The 20804-nt window shown below is 44.9% G+C and overlaps 1 protein-coding gene across 7 annotated transcripts in view; it reads left to right on the top strand.

Moving 5' to 3' along the window:
- LOC125284698 (DNA (cytosine-5)-methyltransferase 3A-like) overlaps window positions 1–20804 on the top strand; it is a 42604-nt gene that overhangs the window by 3760 nt on the left and 18040 nt on the right. For 4 of the 7 annotated variants that reach the window (XM_048228788.1, XM_048228784.1, XM_048228783.1 and 1 more), the window contains exons 3-6: window positions 3893–4000; window positions 8823–9153; window positions 11963–12009; window positions 13197–13346. In XM_048228788.1, coding sequence (XP_048084745.1) covers window positions 3893–4000; window positions 8823–9153; window positions 11963–12009; window positions 13197–13346 — 636 coding nt within the window. The remainder of the gene's footprint in view (window positions 1–3892; window positions 4001–8822; window positions 9154–11962; window positions 12010–13196; window positions 13347–20804) is intronic. The other 3 variants (XM_048228789.1, XM_048228787.1, XM_048228785.1) reach the window with 1 other exon arrangement.

Here is a 20804-nt window from a genome sequence, read left to right as displayed (position 1 = left end):
GTGTCTCTGTCTTGGGTCAGCACGGTCACTCTTGGCTCCTCCTCTCCCTGGTGCACCTGCAATCAGCGCATCAGCATCTACCCCTCTCTGCCCTGGTGCCTCCAGTCCCAGCAGAGACATTGTAAGAGAGGAGACAGATCACTGCGGGAACAATGAATGGGCGAGTCTGTAACACGAAAGATGGTGGAGGTCCTGCCCTCTCTGTATTATAAAGAATCAATCAGATTGTTGGAAAAGGCTTCATCTGAACGTAATGCTAATTTGTAGAGTAGATTAGATTAAATTCAACCTTATTGTCATTGTGCAGAGTAAGTAGAGAGTAGTGCAAGTAGAGAGTGCAAGTAGTAGTGCAAGTAGTAGTAGTAGTGCAAGTAGTAGTGCAAGTAGAAAGTGCAAGTAGTAGTGCAAGTAGAAAGTGCAAGTAGTAGTGCAAGTAGTAGTGCAAGTAGAAAGTGCAAGTAGTAGTGCAAGTAGAGAGTGCAAGTAGTAGTGCAAGTAGTAGTGCAAGTAGAGAGTGCAAGTAGTAGTGCAAGTAGTAGTGCAAGTAGTAGTGCAAGTAGTAGTGCAAGTAGAAAGTGCAAGTAGTAGTGCAAGTAGAGAGTGCAAGTAGTAGTGCAAGTAGAAAGTGCAAGTAGTAGTGCAAGTAGAGAGTGCAAGTAGTAGTGCAAGTAGTAGTGCAAGTAGAGAGTGCAAGTAGTAGTGCAAGTAGAGAGTGCAAGTAGTAGTGCAAGTAGTAGTGCAAGTAGTGCAAAGTAGTGCAAGTAGAGAGTGCAAGTAGTAGTGCAAGTAGTAGTGCAAGTAGAGAGACCACAAAATGCTGTTTGAGTCTAACCAGAAGTGCAAAAAAGTGCAATGTGATATACACAGTATAGACATATAGTGCAGTGTAGACAGTAGTATACAATTAAGAAAGTAGTATGGTTTACAGTAATATAAGTTAACTATGAATATGTGCAATGTATTAGCAGTAGCCTTATAAGTTGTCCCTGTCAAGGTTGCCAATGATTTCCAATGATTTCCACAACTAATATAGCATTAGCTGTGCAGAGAAATTTGGTGTAATCACCGAAATCAAATCAATCCGAAAAATAGTCCTTTTTTAATCCTTATTTGAGCCACTTTTGAAGCATGTTGTTTATGTCAATTTTATTAGGTGGTTGCAGTGATGTACTTTTAAGGTCAGTCTGACCATTCTGTATGGAGTTATGAGTCTCACTTTTAATTTAGATAGGAGCCTGATCTTATTTGCCCTAAATAGCTGCCTTGAGATGTGGCCAAGATGGCTGCCGAGTGGCGAGAATTGCCTGCAAGGACTAATTGACCCGACTCCCTCTAGCCCCCTTCTGTGACCTTCTGACTGCCCCATTTCAGTTTTCTCCTATGTAGTTGAAGTTTTACAGATCAGTACTTTTCAAGTTCTTGCAATGAGAACTGTGAGGGGTCTGCCCTTAATGAATCAATTAGTTAATCAGTCTATTTTTAATGATTCAGTTAAAATGAAATCAGATATTATTTTTCATTCATAATTCTGATATTAAACTTTTTTATGCAATATACAGTATATCTATAAAACAGTTAAGTACAGTAGGTAATAGGTCAAATGAAAAGAAGAGGCAACGATAGAGTAAAGGAAACAATTCTGCCATTTTACAGCAGCTTGCTGCTATTGCCACCTGTTACAGTCACTGATATGAGCTTGCTTGTTTAAAAAGCCAATCTTCCTATAATAACATACAGTACATCAAGCAGTCAACTGAGTTGTTAATGCCAATGTTAGAGACAGGTAGGATCACTTTTGTAGTCACTCCAACAGAGACAGACCATACGAAAGCAATGATGGATTTTACAACTATTCCATCCCAACGCATGATGCAGCCAGTTTTCATCTTTTTGAGATGTTTACTCAGATATGATTAGGGCTTGAACTCTCGAACTGCCAGATGTGTATAGTTGCCTGCTTTTTCAGCCCAGGGCCGCTATTGAGTGTGCTAAATCTGCTCTTCAAAGAGGTGTAGAAGAGTTGAAGAAGCACTTGTCTTCATGCAGTAGAGAAAGTTGTCAGAACAAAGGCGATTCGGTCGAATTTATCCCCGAATAACACCCATGTGTGAATGATTTTGGAGACATCTACTGTACCATCATTCTCTGTGGTCCCATGCCAGGTTAGCCATTCCCTGTGTGCGCATATGTTGGCTACCTCTTGTGTTGACCATATGGGAAATCCTCCACGCCGATTCTTGGTCAGACTTTGTGAGGAACTGATGAACGATTACTATCTACGGCCATCTGGGAAGCAGCCTTCTCCCTGCCTTCACTGTCATCTTGAACACTCCCCTCCCCTCCCAGCAGAACTCTTTGGCTTTGAGCGAGGGGTTTTGTTGAAGGGGGGTAGGGCAGGGACGCTGAGCTTGTCTATCAAAGCCAGATTGGATGTGGTTGTAGGGAACTTTGCCTATTTTAACAGCTCAGAAGTGACATGCAGTTCCTCTTTCTTCATCGTAGCACTCTCTGTTCTGCCCAGAGTGGCTATAAAATAGAATAAAGAGTAAGTGAACTTCACAAGGGGCTAAATGTTGTGTGCTCCACATGTGAATACTAGAGATCCCAAGGGAGACCTCAGCCAGTGGTTCGCAGTTGAACAATTGAGAACTGGGTTGATGTTTTTATGTTCTCAAGTCCTTTCAAATAAAGGCCATAGGCAAAGTCTTTCTGTGGCAGTTAAAATCTATTGTATGCCCTGGAAAAAAAGGAACACTTTGGGGGTAAACTCCATTTACCCCATCATGATAACCTTTCAGTAAGTCTATTCTGATGAATCACATGGCAAATTGTTGTCAATTAGCTACTGCTCTCTTCATGATATTATCACATCTGTTTTAACTGCCACAATAGGTCATGTAGACATGAAAGACTTCCCTATTGTACATTTGGAATTCATCCTTCAGATTATATTCCATCACCCGGACAAAGGCTGTCCATGAATTTGCACGAAACACCTGCTTCGTATTATGCTCCTTTCATTGAGGCGGACATCAATGGTTACTTGTTGTGTGTCCTAAATGAAAAATGTAAATGCCTGCATGCACTTCTGGCGATAATCTTGTTCGAGAGGGGCTTTTATGTAAATGATACCATTAAGGTCCTCCTCGAAGCACAACTCACAAGTCAACTTTCCACAAGTCTTTTCTGTCTCTGGACTGCTGTAGAAAAGCCTTCACTAGCACGCTACAGAGTCTTTTTTTCTGAAGATAGTGTTTTTTTTTTTTTTTTAAATGAAAATCCTGTGACATGGTAGTTTTTTCTGAAAACCTAGAAGTATTTACCAATAAAAAGTACATACATGTGGATTGACATTTTTCCACAGTATGTAAGATGCTTTCAGTTGCTGTGATTATTCAGCCAATATTTTCAGTGGCAAAAAAATGCTACTCAGCAAGCCAAGCCAAATAATCTGACAAAAAGCATAAAATATAATCTTTGTTTTGCTCTAATTTTTTTGTTTGTTTTCCCTGTTGTAAGCAGCATACTCTGGTTTCCTCCCCACAGTCCAAAGACATGTATGTCAGGAATGTTAGGCAGCAGATACTCCCACCACTGGCTCAGACCAAGGCACTGACCAGAGAACAAGAGTTGGTCACTCATTACCACAGGCTGCCCTTTGCTCTTAAATAGAAACACTGGGTTTGATCCACAGAATGTTTTTTCCCCACAGCAATCAATAGAGAATAATCAAACATTCCAATCAATGCACCGACAGTCGCTTTGAAGTAATTATCTACTAAATGACCGATGCAGATGTTGATGTAGTAGAGTGGGAGTGAAACATTGTGTGCAGTGTATTGTATGGGTCATTAGGGGAGAGCTGATGGCATCGCTCTGTTTGGCTCCGCAGAGCGACAACAGCAGGATGGACAAGCAGTTTGTCACCATGGAGACGCCAGCCCACAGCAGCCCGGCTGCAAAAGTCGGGCGGCCAGGCCGGAAGCGGAAGCCATTTCCGGTAAGTTGCTGCTGACCTCTGTGGTTCACACCTCACGTGTTTTTATGCGTTATGCATGCGTGCAGGTTTGTTTATCGTAGTCTTTGCTTGGGTTTACAGCTCACGTGTTATGCGTGTAATGTTATGCGCATGCTCATGTTTGTTTATCACAGTGTTTGTGTATTCATACTGTGTGTTTGGAAAGGACAAGTTGTTGGTCACATGAAGTGAGTCCTTGTACAAAAAATGCCTTGTTCAGTTCAGAACCTGAATCAAGACTGGATGGGACTAGACTAGACAAGACAACACACACACACACACACACACACACACATGCATTTGTGCATACAGTGACTAAATTTAACCTGCACATATCAGGTTCTCCATGCCCGTTGTAAATGCCTCTGTGGGGTTGGAATGTATCTCTGTTTACATGCAGGTCTGTGGGTGGTGAGCAGAAGCAGGCAGGTTCAGCTTCCCCCTTTGCTGGGGCTGTGACCTAGTTTGACTTTTGACCCCTAGTAGAGGGCATGTCTGGGTCACCAGATCACCGAAAGGGTTGCATAACATTCCTCTAACTCATTCCTCTTGGACTGATCGTTCTTCAATCTCTGTCTCTCTTTCTTGGTCTCTCTCTCTCTCTCTCTATCCCTTTTTTTCAACGATCGATCCACCCCTTTTCATCTGACTCTTCACTTTCTCCAGCCAAGTCATCTTCATATGCATGAGCCTGAGCTGTCTCTTTCTCTCTGCCTTTCTCTCGCTCATCCTCTCCCAGTCTGTCCCTGTTCTTCGCTACCCTTCTCCTTCTCTTCCTCTCCTCCCCTATCTCTTGTCCTTCGCACGTTTGCTTTCATCCTTTTGGCTTGAGTGCTCTCATCGTCTCTAAGTACTCGTAAAAAAGCGAGGGGTCTCCAGCAGGTCTTGGGTAGATCCCCCCTTGTGCATAAATAACTAATAGCAGGGGCATGTTAGGGCATGTGAAAGCTCCCGTAGACCGAGGGGTGCAGCTGATGTTGTTGTCGTTAGTCCTGGTGCTTCGGTGAGAAGAAGGGGGAAGGGCGGGTGATGCAAAGGTTTGGGGTGGGGGGTAGGGGGTGGGGTGGTGTTGGTGGTGGTGGGGGGGTTGTGATTCGGAGGAAGTCCTGCAAGGGAGAGGTGACCCTGAGTGCAACCATTGTGCCGCCCGTCGTTTCGGTGAAATATATGGCCGTGGAGTCGTAAAGCCGCCTGTCTCTCTGGGTGGAGCCACTGCTGGTGATGGGTGTAAAAGTGGGTGATGGGAGGGCGGCGTGGGGGTGGAGGGGGACTCTTCCTCTCCGAAGACGTGCTCCACTTTTCCCTTCTCCAGACCCACTAATGGAATTATTTTTTGGAGGGGTGATTTTTTTAGGTGGGGTGGGAGTTGCTATATATAGGTACGGTCGCAGTACCGCGGCTGCCAAGGCATACATAGTGCCCTTCCCTTCCTTCCCCCAACCCTGCCCCTGTCTCAGCGGCCCTCCGTGGCTTCCTCAGATGTACTTGTTGTTTTTTTTATCTGCCAGGGTCACGGAGGCCAGGCGTTGGTCCCGCGAGGGTTGTAAACCTCCTGGATATCTGCCATGGCTCTCAAGCGGTGCGATCTGCTGATTTGTGGATGTGTTGATCGGTTGAGTCTGTTTACAATCAGTGCTCTTTTCCGCCCTCTGCTTTCCTGGCCTGCTTGGACGAGAAGAGGCACGAGATAATCAGCCTGGAACGCACCCATTGGCAAAAAGATTCTCACCTATTTCCTCAATTAATGATTAGAACGTTTTTTAAACTAGAAAGGGATGTTCTTCTGCAGTGCCTTTTATAGAAGGTATTGTAAAGGGCACTTCAGGGATCTCTCTGTCTATCCTTCTGATTGTCTTAAGAGACTTCAAAAGGGTTCTACTATGTGGTATAAGTCACCAGAGGGCAGTAAATGAAATTAAACGAAAAGTTTATTATTGTATTTAGTGCCATGAACAATAGACATTGTCTTGAAGTGTTTACAGAGCCTAGTGCCTGAACCTTAAGGAGTTCTTCCATGGGAATAAACTCTCTCTCTCTCTCTCAGGTGGGTTGTGGTATTGTTCGGGCAGGCCTGGGCTGTATATAAGCTGTGTTGTCCTGAATAGTAAAGCGGCACTAGGCAATGATTCATCCTGCGAGGGTGGGTGGGGGTTAGGCAGCCTGGGCTCCTTCCTGAATGAAGCGCCTTTTGAGGCATGACTCCACGTCCGTCAAGTGACCTAAACAAAGCTGGGGAGGGGGAGAAACAGGAAAAGGGAAGAGAAAAAGAACTCCCCCTGAAAAACCGCCAACATTCCTGCCATTTTCCCCCCACACTCGAGAAAACTCTGGCCCAGAAATGAGGCCGAATGGAAGGAATGTACAGTATAGCATGTACGAGAGAAAGCCACTGGACTCCTACCCGCCTCCGCTGAAGCACAGGGAGAGAGAGAGAGAGAGAGAGAGAGAGAGAGAGAGAGAGAGTGATTGAAGGCTGTGTGAGAGAGATTAAGAGTGATTCTAAGTGCAGTTGTTGAGCTTAACCCTCTCCTGCTCTTCAAAAGCAACTGGACATGAGGGCTCAACGCATGCTGCCACAGTGGCGCAGCCGAGTGTGGATTTATAGGTTGATCTGGAAGATGTCACCTGTAGGCTATGTCAATGCATAAATTAGCATTTTGATGGCTCTGTTCTGTGTCGTAAACTGGTCAGTGTAAGGTAGCGCATGGTTAGAGTAATGGTCAGTAGTTTATCATGGCTAGTGTAGTGGTCAGTACTGACATCTTGTGAGAAAGCTACTGGGTTTAAAGCCCAGTTCAGGTTTTTATTATATGAAGCTTGCAAACTGTATATATCTCTATTCCCATTGTTTTTTCTCATGTGAAATACTCCCCATTCACACACACACAGTCTTTTGGACTGAGAGACATGAATGGTGGGGATTTAAAGTTTCACATCCTTGTGTCATCACGCCGGCTCAGATCTATTGCTTAGGCACTGAAATGGATCCCTTGCTGCTGTGCTTTTGGCTGCCTCGCCACTAAGTAGTACAGATGAGTTAGTGATGAGGGGGACAAATTTCTCCTTGGAGGTCAAGAAAGCAATCCTCTTTTTCTGCTCGTAATGTGGCGTTTGTGCTTCTGAGTGGAGTCCAATTGGAAGTGCTACTCCACCTCTGTTTGACATTTATTGAAAATGAATGGCACCCATAGCCATATTTCCCCTCTGTTTGGGACGAGGAATGACCGCTTTGGGAGACGGTAAAGTTGTAAGAGTAGCAACAAGAGAGAGAAAGAGTGAGTGACTAAGTCAGTGTGTATGTGTGACAGCGAGAGAAAGGGAAAGAGTTCATTTAAGCACCAGCATTAGTCCGTTTATTATTCTTACTCGTGAGCTTGCGAGCGCACACTTGTGTCAATACACATTTCACGTCTCCCCTCGGAGACTGGTAAGCTAAACAACAGCTGTTAACATGGTTGTGAGACTCTCCATGTGGCTTGCACACATAAGGGCCACATACATGGAGTTAATGCACGGAGGAACTCCTAATACCTGACTTATTCTAGAATAATCCTACAGATTCCGCATATCATATACAGACACAACGAAAAGTCCATGTTCTTAATCTAGTTTAAGCAGCACATATGTACAGTATAGTTTAAACAGCACATACATACAGTACTGTACAGTACATACATGCAGATGCATGGCATGGCCAGATCCTTTCTGCTATGCGTGTGACAGCTTGGTCTGCTGCCAGCCACAGCGAAAGGCCAGTTCTTCTGTGAGACAGTGAACAGGTGACTGGCTTTACTCTGTCACTGGTGTTTATATGCAGACAGAGAGAAACACAGGGTTGACACTGAGCAATTCTGGCTGACGGCTGGTAACGATAGCTGCTGTGATGTGCCATGGCCAATGTCAGAGCATCAGCATGCTGCATTGAGCTACAGTATAGAAGCTGTTTTCATGCATTAGGTAGTATTTGCTAAACTAGATTGGCCAAACTCAACACCAGTTCATTCATGGTGGTGTTCATTGCTTTTTTGTGGTGTTTTGTGTGTTGCATTTACTTGTTTCGGATTTGAAAATAAAACGATTTTGAGTACACCAGTGATGTATCACTAAAATGTCATGATCGGAGATTTGGGGAATACAATTGATGTTTGTTTATAGTCTTTTTGTAATATTCACCTCATCATCAACCATCTCTTGTATTTGTCATGTCATTCCCAGACCAGAACCAAGAGCTGAGCAAATATTTACTTGAAACCAAACTAAGAGCTGCAGTTTTTGGCAAACGTGGGTTCTGTTGTTTGTGCGCCCATGAGTGCTGGTTGAGGGTTCACATCTGTCAGTGTTCACATTTGTCAAAAGCCAACTCAGTTGAGGAGAATGGTTGACAGGTTTGCTCTGCACCAAACAAGCCCACAAGTTCAAGCTTTGTGGGACTTTTTAGAGAAACTTGGTTTCTGCACCAAGTGACAGTTTTGGCATTTGGTTCTGTTTGGTTTTGGAAAGCTCTCTGGGGCTCTTGGCATGGTTACATGAAAAATGACTGACTTTGTGGTATAGCCATGTTTTAAAATCACTGTAGAAGTCCACTGATTGTATTGACAAGAATTGATATATAATCAGTAACGCCATGTGTCTTGAGGGTGCTTGCTGTCACATATAATACTGCTATCAGAGGGCAAATAGAGGTCGTGTCGGTTCAATCAGTCACCTGTTGAACGACCTGAAGTAGATTAAATGCAGTGGGTCAGACAATGCGAGTGCTGTTTTGCTATGTGACTGACACAAGTTTGTCTCCTTCCTGGTCTAGCGGATGGACGGGTCAGCAGTAGGCGTGGTGCGGAGTCACCGAGAACCCGAGAGCCTTCCTCAGGTGCGCAATGGCGACCTGGGTCACCATGACAACAGAACAGTGGCCAAGGTGTGCCAGCTGAAGCAGGAGCCGAAAGTTCCGGAGAACGGGCTGTTTGGGAGTGCAGCGAGCAGCAGCCCAAGCCCCAGTCCGAGTCTGAGCCTCTCCCAGGAGAACGGCGTGGCGGCCAGCCGAGACGAGCAGGAGAACCCCGAGAAGGACAAGGAGGAGGGGCTGGGGCCCCCACGCAGGAAACGAGGCCGCAGGAAACTGGAGCGGCCCACCAAATGTAAGCCATGGAGCCTATCCAGCGCGCTCCACATTTCTGGATGTAACACAACATAGAACTTTTCTACACATTGTTGTTTTCATCTAACATGTCTTGATGAAAGTGTCTGCTATATACTGTTAAATACATATTTTTATTATTTCACTGCTGTAAGACACTGTACATACACATATTACAGGTAGCATGTGTCCATGGTGCAGTGTTGAAACCCACACATGGGCATATTTTCAGTAGTGGTTACTCTGACAGACATAGCCCATCTGTGTGGGTAGCCTCAAGGGAAGTTTGTGTTGTACACAGGGGAAAGGACAGACCCATCACTCTCATACAGTGTACTCTGTGACTGGGCCCTGTTGCTTCCAACATGCTCTTCTTTACCCCTCACTTCTTCACTGTCCTGTCTCTTTCCTTCTTTCCATCTCCCTGCATCTCTCTCTCTCTCCCCTGCATGCTGCAGGAAGGCTTTGACCTTGACACGCTCAGTAAATAAAGTTGCCGCAGACAGCGGCGTCTCCTGGCAACCTGCCGTGCGGGTGCCATTGGCAAGGGAGAGAGAGAAAGAGAGAGAGAGAGAGAGAGAGAGAGAAGAGAGAGAGGCGGCAGGGCTCTCCTGGTGACGGACTCCCGCGCTGGGGTTGCCACAGCGATGGCACGTCGCCCAGAGCCGCTTCCACGTGAGGCTCCGTCTCAGCCCTCTGTTTGCCCCACCGCTGCCTGTACACCTGCAGACGGAGCCCTGCTACAGCTGGGGGCTGAGCCTGAGTGCACTTGCAACACAGACAGACCCGCTGAGCCAGTATGCTTCCACCTGCAGCACAGACAGACAGACCCACTGAGCCAATATATATCCACCTGCAGCACAGACAGACCCGCTGAGCCTGTATGCTTCCACCTGCAGCACAGACAGACAGACCCACTGAGCCAATATATATCCACCTGCAGCACAGACAGACCCGCTGAGCCTGTATGCTTTCACCTGCAGCACAGACAGACAGACCCACTGAGTCGGTATTTTTTCACCTGCAGTACAGACAAACCTGCTGAGTCAATATGCTTCCACCTGCAGCACAGACAGACAGACAAACTCATTGAGTTGATATTCTTCCACCTGCAGCACAGACAGAGTCACTGAGTCAATATGCTTTCCACCTGCAGTACACTAAAGTCTAGTGTCTCCACCTACAGCACAGGCTGTGGAAATGTTATAAATCAATCTGACTGAGATTGCCACTTACCATGCTTAACCACATGTGCACTTCAGTGGCGATGCTATGCTAACTTGAGCCCAGGAAGTCCGAAATTGTTGCCGACATCTTTAATGGCGCTCAGTATTGGCACCAGAAATATGAAGTACTGCACATACCACATAACCGATGATGACCACATAACCGGGCACTGATTGGTCTCTTTGGGGCTCATGATTGAATGCAGCCTGTGGGAAAGTGCTCTGAGGGCACCAAAATAGCTGAGGCTAACTGGCTAAAACCAGCCCTCTAAATTCTGACCTCGCACACAGGCTCGCTGAGGTCAGGTGTCTCCAGTCCAGCTGAAGTGCAGACCAAATGTTTCAGAGCCTGCAGCAGACGGAAACCTCCATCCAAGGGCCACTGGCCCATTTTCAAAACTGCACTGCATTCATACATCTCACCCAAGCGTGTCTGGAGACCAACTGACAGATCCTCAACGCTGTGTTGATAGGTCGCTAGATAGATAGTTTGGCTCCATGGTGCCTCACTGCTGGTGGAGACAGATAGATAGATGGAGAATGACAGATGCAGTCTACTTCTGCTACTCTGGTGAGTCTGTCTGGCTGCTACTCAGGCAGATCCACATTTACCTGTTGTATTCATTAATATGGTCAGTTGCCGTCATGGGAAATGCAACTGTTGCAAGGATACTTTCTATTTCTACACATCTGTTCTGTGCACTAGAGTACTGTATGGTGTGGCAGTGTCTCTACTGGGTGTTCCCAAGACACTTTGAATACTCTGCGTGATTTCCTGGTGGTTGTACTACAAAATGTATGATGATAAAATGGCAACAAAAAGAAACTACAAAAGGACCACTCTACAGTTATTCCCTGTGGTCACCTGACAACAACAACAACATGCACGGCAGTCATTATGCACCAGAACGCTCACCACACACCAGCTTGAAGTAGCTTGATAGGCTGTGCTGGTGCATTGGTGTGGTTAAAGGGAGGGGTGTGAGCTTGATAGGCTGGGCCTGTTTGTGTTTTCACATCAATTCATAGGAAGAGTTTGTTTAAATGTAGCCTGGCTAGCGCCACCACTTCTCAATGAGACGTGGTCTGGGAACCAAACGTTCATTTTCTCGTATTTGAAAAAAATGCCCAGATCCGTTTATTGGGTGCCACGGATGTCTATCAAATGTGTCTGTGCATAGCTCATCATCGTCTTGCTTTCCCACCTGTTCTGTGATTGGTTCCCTATCTCAGGCGAAAATTTGCTCCATGGTCTCCAGGCTGCCTTAGCAGCGTGAATCAAATCGCGCGCAAGGCAGCATGGGAACACCCAGGCTAGTTTAAATGAGTGTGTTCCTTTACAGTGTCATTTGATGACTGATGATTCTGTCACACAGAATCCCCCAAATCTCTCTGTCATTCTCTCTCTTTTTCTCTCTGTCTCTCACTCTGTCTCTCTCGCTCTCTCTCTCTCTCTCTCTCTCTCTCTCTCTTTCTCTCTGTTGGCATTTCTCATTCTATAGCTAGCCCCTCTTGGTTTAAAAATGTTAATAAGACCCAAAGTAACACACTATCTGAGGTTGCCATGTGGTCTCTTCTCTCTAGATGTGGAACAAAAGGAGGAGGATGGTGGAGACTCCGGAAAGAGTGAGGTAAGGATTCACAGACACACACACACACACACACACACACACACACACACACACACACACACACACACACACACAGACACACACACACACACACACACACACACACACACACACACACACACACACACACACACACACACACACACACACACACACACACACACACACACACACACACACACACACACACACACACACACACACACACAGACACACACAGACACACACACACACACACACACACACACACACACACACACACAGACACACACACACACACACACACACACACACACACACAGAACACACATGTACAGTATATCAGCGCCAGGAAAGAAATGGTACCAAATGTCAGATAAATGTGAAATATCAAATACACCTAGAGTGGTTCTCTTAGGCAGGTTCTGTACACACTTCAGTGGAGGCTGCTTTATGCTAGTTAGATATCTATCCCTGTCCTTACTCTCACACACACACAAACACACACACACACACACACACACACACACACACACACAAACACACACACGCACATAGATACAATAGAGATTGATGCATGTCCTTACTCCCACACACACACACACACACACACACACATAAAAAAACACACTAACACATGTTCAGGCCCCTAGCTCCCCCATTTCACCACTATTCGCAACCAACCTAAGTTGTTGTCAAGACCTCTGAAACCTCTGCTAACCAATTAACAATCCCATCTAAACCTGTGGAGTCACCTGCTCAGATCACCAGCTGCCCCTACTTCTGCTCTGTAGACCCTTTCTGGTCCATGGGAGAGACTCAGCTATGCATACAGTCCTCGCCAGATTTCAGCATTAAAGAAGCCCTCTACACCTATCTACAGTTTATAACCACCAAATACGTCCATGTGCATGTAAAAACATGTAACAAACATCAAGACAAATTGCATTCGCTCTTGATGAAAAAAAAACCACCACTACCCTACACACCACCCATAAAACGACCCCTTCCATGCGCATTCACAAACACACATCCATCGAGCATGAGACTCCCCTCAGTTGAAAGCCTCTCACTGCACACTGAAACGTCTATACTTCTGCTTCCTTCCCCCTTCTCATTTGAGACGGCAGAAAACAGGAAGCGGGGCTTTTCGACGGCCCACTCACTCAGCCACTCACGTTATTCCTTCCCTGCTGTGTCCATTCTAGCAGGGCGCTCGCGGGCGTCTGCGGGGGGGTGTGGGCTGGGAGATCAGCCTTCGGCAGCGGCCCATGCCCAGGGTTACCTTCCAGGCCGGGGACCCCTATTACATTAGCAAGAGGACCAGAGAGGAGTGGCTCAACAAGTGGAAGATGGAGGTGAGTGACCACTGTGAAGCCACTGTCCCCAATAGAGAGAAAGAGAGAGAGAGAGAGAGAGAGGGAGGGAGGGAGGGAGGGAGGGAGGGAGTGGATTGAAGTGATGCAGAGAAGAAAAGAGGGAGAGAGAGTGATGTGGATCTAGAGGCACAGAGTTAGCGACAGGTCCCACCGCTAGAATGTTGTATACCAGTGGTGCGAAGGTTCCGTTCACAAGCGGCCTGCGCTCGCCCAATATTTAAATCAACCCGACTGCAACTCTAACCGCGAATATTAATTAAGACTAAAGGATACCAGACCTGCAATCCGACCCGCTTATTTACAAAATGTGCACTTTTGGTTAATGTAGCCTAACATGCAGTGTATCCTAATTGGGCTTTACACAAACAAGAACAGAAAGCCATATCCTCAATCACGTCAGCCTACCCATGACATCCCTAATCAAATGTCGCACAAACACAACGCGTTTAACTTTTGCAACACTGTCTGTTGGCTAAAAGTCTAACTTAGGCTGCACATGGCCTGCCGGGTATCATAAAATACCGGTAGGCCACAACAAAAGGTGGTACAGTGTCAGCATTATATACTGAACTACCGGTACTTGTCATTAGGTCTTGTGCCAACATTGTGCCTAGAGCCTTAAGCAAGCTGCTCCAGTGGTGAGTGCGCATAAAGCAATCTATTGCTTGAGGTCTGGGAATTGCACTTGAACATAGCCTATAGCCTCCTATCATACAAGTAGACCATGTGGTTCCTGCTGCATCGATTTAAGTCATTTAGCCTAACCAATAAACAATAATTATGAGTTAAATATTGATGTTAGCCTTGATGATATTTGAAGTATGTATTTTTATAAAACATAATATTTTTATAAAACATATTTAATTTATTTTAACTGACCCACCCACAAATAACCTGAATATCATTAGAAATATATTTTTCTGACGGGTAACCGCGGTTGTCGGTGGACACCCACTCAAATTAGATCAACCCGCGCAACACTGTTCTGTGTGTCAGGATAGGGGACTGAGTAATCCACAGGTGAGGGTGAGACACACTGAGTGTATTTGATAGATCATCTGATATCTCCTGATGGTACCATTTATTTCATTAACCAGTACTCAAATGCTTTGGTCAATTCAAACTAAATTTGATGTGATTGCTGCCTGTGTGTTTTTTGATCTTAGGTATGCTTTGAATATAAAAATATGAACATTAATAGTTTGTGTAGAAGTGGTAAAATATATGAAAATGGAAATGTTAGTAATTAGTTGTTAGAACTGTATTTGAATGATTGGTGTTGTGTATATTTATTTACATTTAATTGATTGATTATGTATTTTGTTATTTTAGATATATTTTTAGTTATTTTTTTAGCATTGTAATTACACATTAAATATATAGATAATTATGATTTGCTTGGTTAAGGGTTCATGTTAATTTGGATTAATTGGTTGTTGTCAATCCCACCCATAACTGGCAAAAATGTAACCAATACTTTTGACAATTTAATGACAATTAATCAATCGCTTGTGTCAATAAGAGCCGTCAGTCGTCAGCACTGCATTTGACATTTACACAAACACACACATATGCAATGGTGAACACAGCTCAGTAATTGAATGGACATGTTTCTTTTGCCACACCCTGTTCATACAGTGCTGTTCATAATTCACCTCGGCAAAGCCGTTGAGTGCCACTCTCCGGATTAGCGGAAATTGCATTTCTGTTCGTTCCCTCCCATTGGCGTTATCGCTTAAGAGGCTGTGTCACATTTCCATGCGGCACCTAATGAAACCTCTTGAGACTGAAGCACGAGTTGGTCTCCTCCGCTCCGTGCTATTGTTCCGTGTTCTACAGCATGTGGTCGCCATGTTCTCTTGAATGGATGTGCTTTTCAGAGAGGTGGGCGAGTATTTCATGTCAAACCTGTTTCTGGCCTCCAGGCAGAGTTCATGCCATGTCAGTCCTGGACTCCTTCTGAGAGGTTTCAAAGCACGTTGGAACATTGCTGGTGGTGTGTTGTTGGCCGTATGTGCCGTGAGATGTGTCTTCGGCAGTTGGGAGAGGGCATTGAACAAGTGAATAATTGTATACAGTGGTGTCAGTCAATGAAATCAGATGGTTAGAGGTGTGTAATAAGCCCAAATAGGTTGTAGGTCACAGTGTGTGACACAAAGCAAAGCCCCTGAAATCTTAGTTGTTAAAATCTCAGTGTTGGACCATTTGTGACCTATGTCCTTGCAGGGCCTTTTGCTTTTTTCTAAAACCGTTATCATATATATTTCATACTTAGAAATGAAAGTGCAATGTTTCTTTCTGCTTTTTCTGTCAGGATGTATTTGAGTGTACACATCTTTTGTAAAGAATGCGCTGAAGGAGACTAACGGCACCTCATTTGTACCTGACATTTGCTCATTTGATGACGACCTTAAATACAGCACCTTTGAAATGTGTCTGCCAGTGACCGCATTTACACGTATTACATCTGGTTGTTGTGTATTCATATATGTTGGCCATTTCTTCGTTATTTTTGCAGTGTGACCTGAACCAAACACTCACCTCTCTCCACCCTAACTGCCTGAGTGTAGCTTGGAGAAAGACGTCTCTTATCTTCCTCACTCTACTCATAGGCTACGGAGCAGCAACCTGGGTTTCCAATGCTTATTTGAACTATTCAATGAAGAAATTCTGACTAGAAACACTTGAACTGCACATAGAAATTTGATTCGCTAGAGGGGGATGGATTACCTCTCGATTCGAATGAGGTGTATGTAATATAAACCATTTATTTGTATATATTTGCATACCTGCATGTTTCCGTAAACATAGCCCTGGCGACCTTATGTTTTGATCTCACAGCTGATCTCTCATACCACAGTGGATGGAAATGCATTTTGAGCAGAACCTTCATGAAGACGCATAGAATATCCAAATGACATGATGGCTGACACTGATATCATAAAATATCTCAACTTTGACTATGCCAAAACATTCGCCATGATCCCATGCAGCGGTCTTGTATTCATATTTGCAAATTTGCAAATATGAATACAAGACCGCTGCATGGGATCATGAATTTCCTAAGGATTTCCATGTGACCAAATCCTTAGGAAGAGATACGGCGCCAAAACGGATATAAAGCCCTGACCCACTTAACAAGAACAATGAATGTGGCACTTCCACCACATTAATAACTCTTATTGTAAATTTGACAGCTATGTAATGAAGGTAAGAGAGGTAAATCGCCACCTACATTTTATTTTGTGCAGTCAATTCACAGCTGTGGCTTCACTTCAAATTTAAAACATTCGGTTAGGATAACATGTTTGTTACAATAGTAGCAAGTTCTATAGCTTGTCAGCTTGAGCAAAACTAAGGTTTGTTTAGTTATGCATTGAATTCCAACCATATTTCTATGTTTACTTAATGTTTACGTTCAGCTAACAGCTGGTACATTTTCTGTAAGCATGTCTTTGTATATACTTTAACACTCAAATATTTGAGTCAACATTACAAGAGGTGTGTGTGTTTATCTTTATCATAGTAAACCACTGTTATTGTGTGTTAGTGTGGAAGTAAGACCAGTGAAGTTAGTGGATGATTGCTGGTATGTAGAGTATATGTGTGCATGCTTGCATCAGTGTGCATGTGTGCGTCTGTAAGCATGTGTGTGTATGTGTAGTGTCTCAGCCTGACCATGGCAGAGATTGTGGCTGGCAGCGACGTTTCATCCTGTGTGTGTCTTAAGAGTTACATAATGAGCTGTTTCCATGGTGACAGAATGGGGCCTACTGTTCGGGCAGCCCATTACACACACACACACACACTTGCCATTCCCCCACTGGACATAGGCATAAATGTGTCAGGGACTTGAATTATTGCCAAATTAGCAGGACATGCCAGCGTCTCGTGAGCGAGAGTCGTAAAATTCCAGGGAAACCAGAGCCACATTTTCCACACACAGAGAGAGAGCCTTGGATTTTTGAACTCAGTGACTCCGCGGAGGGGGAAAAAAAAATAAAACAGAAAGCGAGAAAGGGGATGAAAACAAAACCCCAAACACTCTTTTTTCCCCTGAACAAGCACGTTATCTTTAGGGAAGTCGTGAGGAATCTCCACAGGGCTCTCCTGTTTGGCGGCGCGGGCGGCTGTTGTTGTTCTGAGGCGGAGGCCAGGGAGCTCGCTCTGTCCCCAGCACCCATCTCTCTGCACCTTCCCTCGGCAGGGGGGAGACACGTGAGGGGGTGGAGGGCCTGGACAAGCTCACGCTCAGCCTCTTTTTCTCTTCTGTTGCTGCCCACTCTCTCTCTCTCTCTCTCTTTTTTACTCTCTGCTCTCTCTTTCTCTGCCTCTCACTTCGATGTCTCTTTCTTTCAAGACCCCCCTCTCACTGCTGTCTGTATGTCTCCTACACCACTCTCCCTCACATACACTTTCACTCTCACTAACACACATCCATACTCTCTCTATCTGCATTCTCTTTCTTTCTCAATTTTTTTTTTTTTGCCTGCAGGGCATCAGTTACTGAGAGGCTCCGAAAGGGTGGCAGCATGAAGAATGAAACCCAGCGTCTTGCTTTCAGAGAAAGAGAGAAAGAGAAAGAGTGGGAGTGAGAGAAAGAGAGCACGAGGGAGGGGGGGTCTAGCAGTGGGCTCACATCTCTCTCTCTCTCTCTCTCTCTCTCTCTTTCACTCTCTCGTAGGCCTAGTGTTACAGTTGATACCCCTCTCTCTCACTCACTCTCTAGCTCCCTCCCTCTCTCTCTCCCCCTCTCTCTCTCTCTCTCTCTCTCTCCGTATCTCGGCCCCCCCTCCTCATTCCAGCGCGGCGACCCACTCTCTGCTCTCGCTATGGAAACCAACGGGCAGTTGCGGAGCCGCCAGCAAGCGGCAGAAAGGGGAAGATGAGGTTTGCAGCACAGCGCACTTCCACGAGCGGCGCGTAGCAAGACAGCCTCCTGGCTCGCAGCCAACACTTTCCAAGTCCTCTCTCTAGCCAACCAGAATTCCTGTCGGTAATCACCTGACCTTGAATTCCCAGACAAAGAAATGTTCATGCTTCTTTTCTTTTTTTTTTCGTTTTCGGTCCTTCTTTTTTTTTGTTTCGACCCGCTCTCCCTCGCTCGCTCTCTGAACTGAGCAATCCTCTCCTGGAGCTGAAGTGAGGTGAGCAGGGTGAGAGAGAGAGAGAGCCCTGTGAAGTGGAACTGTGTGGGGGAGAGCCTGGCTTGTGTATGGGTAGGTGCCTGCTTGTTATTTGTTTGGTAGAGAGCAGTGTGGTGTGTGTGTTTGGGGGGTGGGGGGATGGGGCGTTCCAGTGAGCATATCTCCACAATCTTGCCGCTGGAATTTTTGCTGACTTCAGGTGTTCCAAGGGAGGCTGCCTACGGAGCGCGGAGCTTAAAGGGAAACCGTCTCTTTAAAAAAATCCCATGTGCTCGGAACGGGAGTGGAGAGCTGCCGGCTCTGCCTCTGCTGAAAAGCACCGCTTGAAATCAAGTCTGCTTGCTCTGCTGTTTCTCTTTCTCTCTCTCCCTCTCTCTCTTTCTTGCTTTCCTTCAGCAGCTAGATGTAATCACAAGGGTCCGTTTGTGCAGTGGAGCTATTTCCTGTTTTACTCGCAGAAGGACACATGACCCAGTGTGTATAGAGCTCCGGGGTTGATGTTAGTCAGGAGAAAATAAAACATGCTACAAGGCCGGGATTTGCACAGTCAGGGAAGGAGTTTTTGCACAGCAGAGACAGCTTACGTTATTAGGAGCAGTTTTGCAATTGGTGACTGGTGTAAACAATGGAATTAGTTCCAGGGCTTTGAGGGGACTGGAACACTATGGTTGTAGGCCAAGGAAATTGCCTAGTGAATGGGGTCTTAAAGTGTTTATTTGTCAGGAAAGAGGGGTTTTTATTCATTAGCAGTTACAAAGTTATTCATGAACAATTTTTGAAGTTATCAAAACATCAAAATCAAAAAGTTGGAAGCTTGTGTGGTAAAACTGTTTAATCTCAACTGCACGCTTGGCACAGATACATTTTTGTTTGGTTAGTCTGGGTAGAAATATGAGTTGTAAAGAACAACATTTGTGAACTATGAACTATGAATGCATTCAAAGCCCTGCTTAAGCATCAATGGCTGATTTGTTTCGCCAATATCTGGTTTAAATTACATGCATAACTAATATAAAGGTCAGTAACATTCATTAATCCATTAATGTCAATTCAGTTAATGTAATTTAAGTGGATACCAAGAAAAGTATGAAACTTTACATTGAACGTTCTTGTTGTGTACAAAAAAGCTAAGTTTTAAGTGCATTGGCTTTATAGAGAGGACATGTGAGATAAATATTAGACCAGACTAAAATGTTGTGTGTTTACAGATAGAGCTGATATGACAGAGCTATACCAGGTAGTTATACTGTAAAGGCACTTTTGTTTAAAGTCGGCCAACCACTGGAGTTTCTTTGTCATGGACACAGGGGTATGCAAAAACAACCTGGTGTGGCGAGAAGGGTGAACAAATAAAGTATTTGTTAGGGAACATTGGTTCCTGTGCAACATGGAGGAAATAGAAGGAAATAGAGTTTGTAGAGCCTATCAGAGTCAATATCCTGTTTAGTCATCCAATCAGCTGATCTTGTCATTGTGTGATACCAATGGCTTTTTTTTTTGAGACATCAAATACTACTCAAGGCTGCACAGTGCTTAGCTGCAGATGGGTTCTAACAGCTGAAGTAGGGCCTTTGATCTCTGGTGTAGCATTTTCCAGAGAGGGGTATGGATAAACTGTGAACTCAACTTGCATCATGATCACATCATACATGCTCTGTTCTTTCCTGCCATGCATGTTTGGTAGCAGAGCCCATGTCTGCTGTACCTCCAGAGACACCTCACCCAAGCTTCCTCGATTATCTACGTTTTGATGTTAGGGGTTGTTAAGAGTCTGTTAAAACCAAGTTTGCGGTCTGAATTCTAAAGTCTTGCTCTATTTAAGAGTGAGTCAGATGTTTTCATATTCTCCCTAACCTAAGACATGCGTAGTTCTCTAAGGAGTTTGGGAGAATGATGTTTTATAAAAGGTAACTCCAGTCCAATGGAATCTTGATAATAGGTCCCAGGCTTCTCTTTTTCGACCAGGCGTTGGAAACAAGTGGAAGGAAGGGCTCCGGGCTCCACCTAGGTGTCTCATAATACCTTGCTAATCAGTAAAAATATGACAACAAGCAGTCATAGGGACATGGCCACATAAATGTCCTGTTTTATCCACCTTCTTCCTTAAACCGGAAATCCATCAGGTTTTTATCTTCCGTCCATTCTGTTTACATTATAACTTAGTGCAGTCTCAGCAGGCTAACTAGAATATGCTTCAACTTGACAATTCTGCACTCAATATGGATATTCTATATAATATGACTGACAGAAAAATATAAAAATTTTACATGGCTTAGGATACGCCAAGCAC

This window comes from Alosa alosa, chromosome 19 (genome assembly GCF_017589495.1).
Source record: "Alosa alosa isolate M-15738 ecotype Scorff River chromosome 19, AALO_Geno_1.1, whole genome shotgun sequence".
In the NCBI taxonomy this organism is placed as follows: Eukaryota; Metazoa; Chordata; class Actinopteri; order Clupeiformes; family Clupeidae; genus Alosa; species Alosa alosa.
This window is presented reverse-complemented; position numbering and strand designations above follow the sequence as displayed.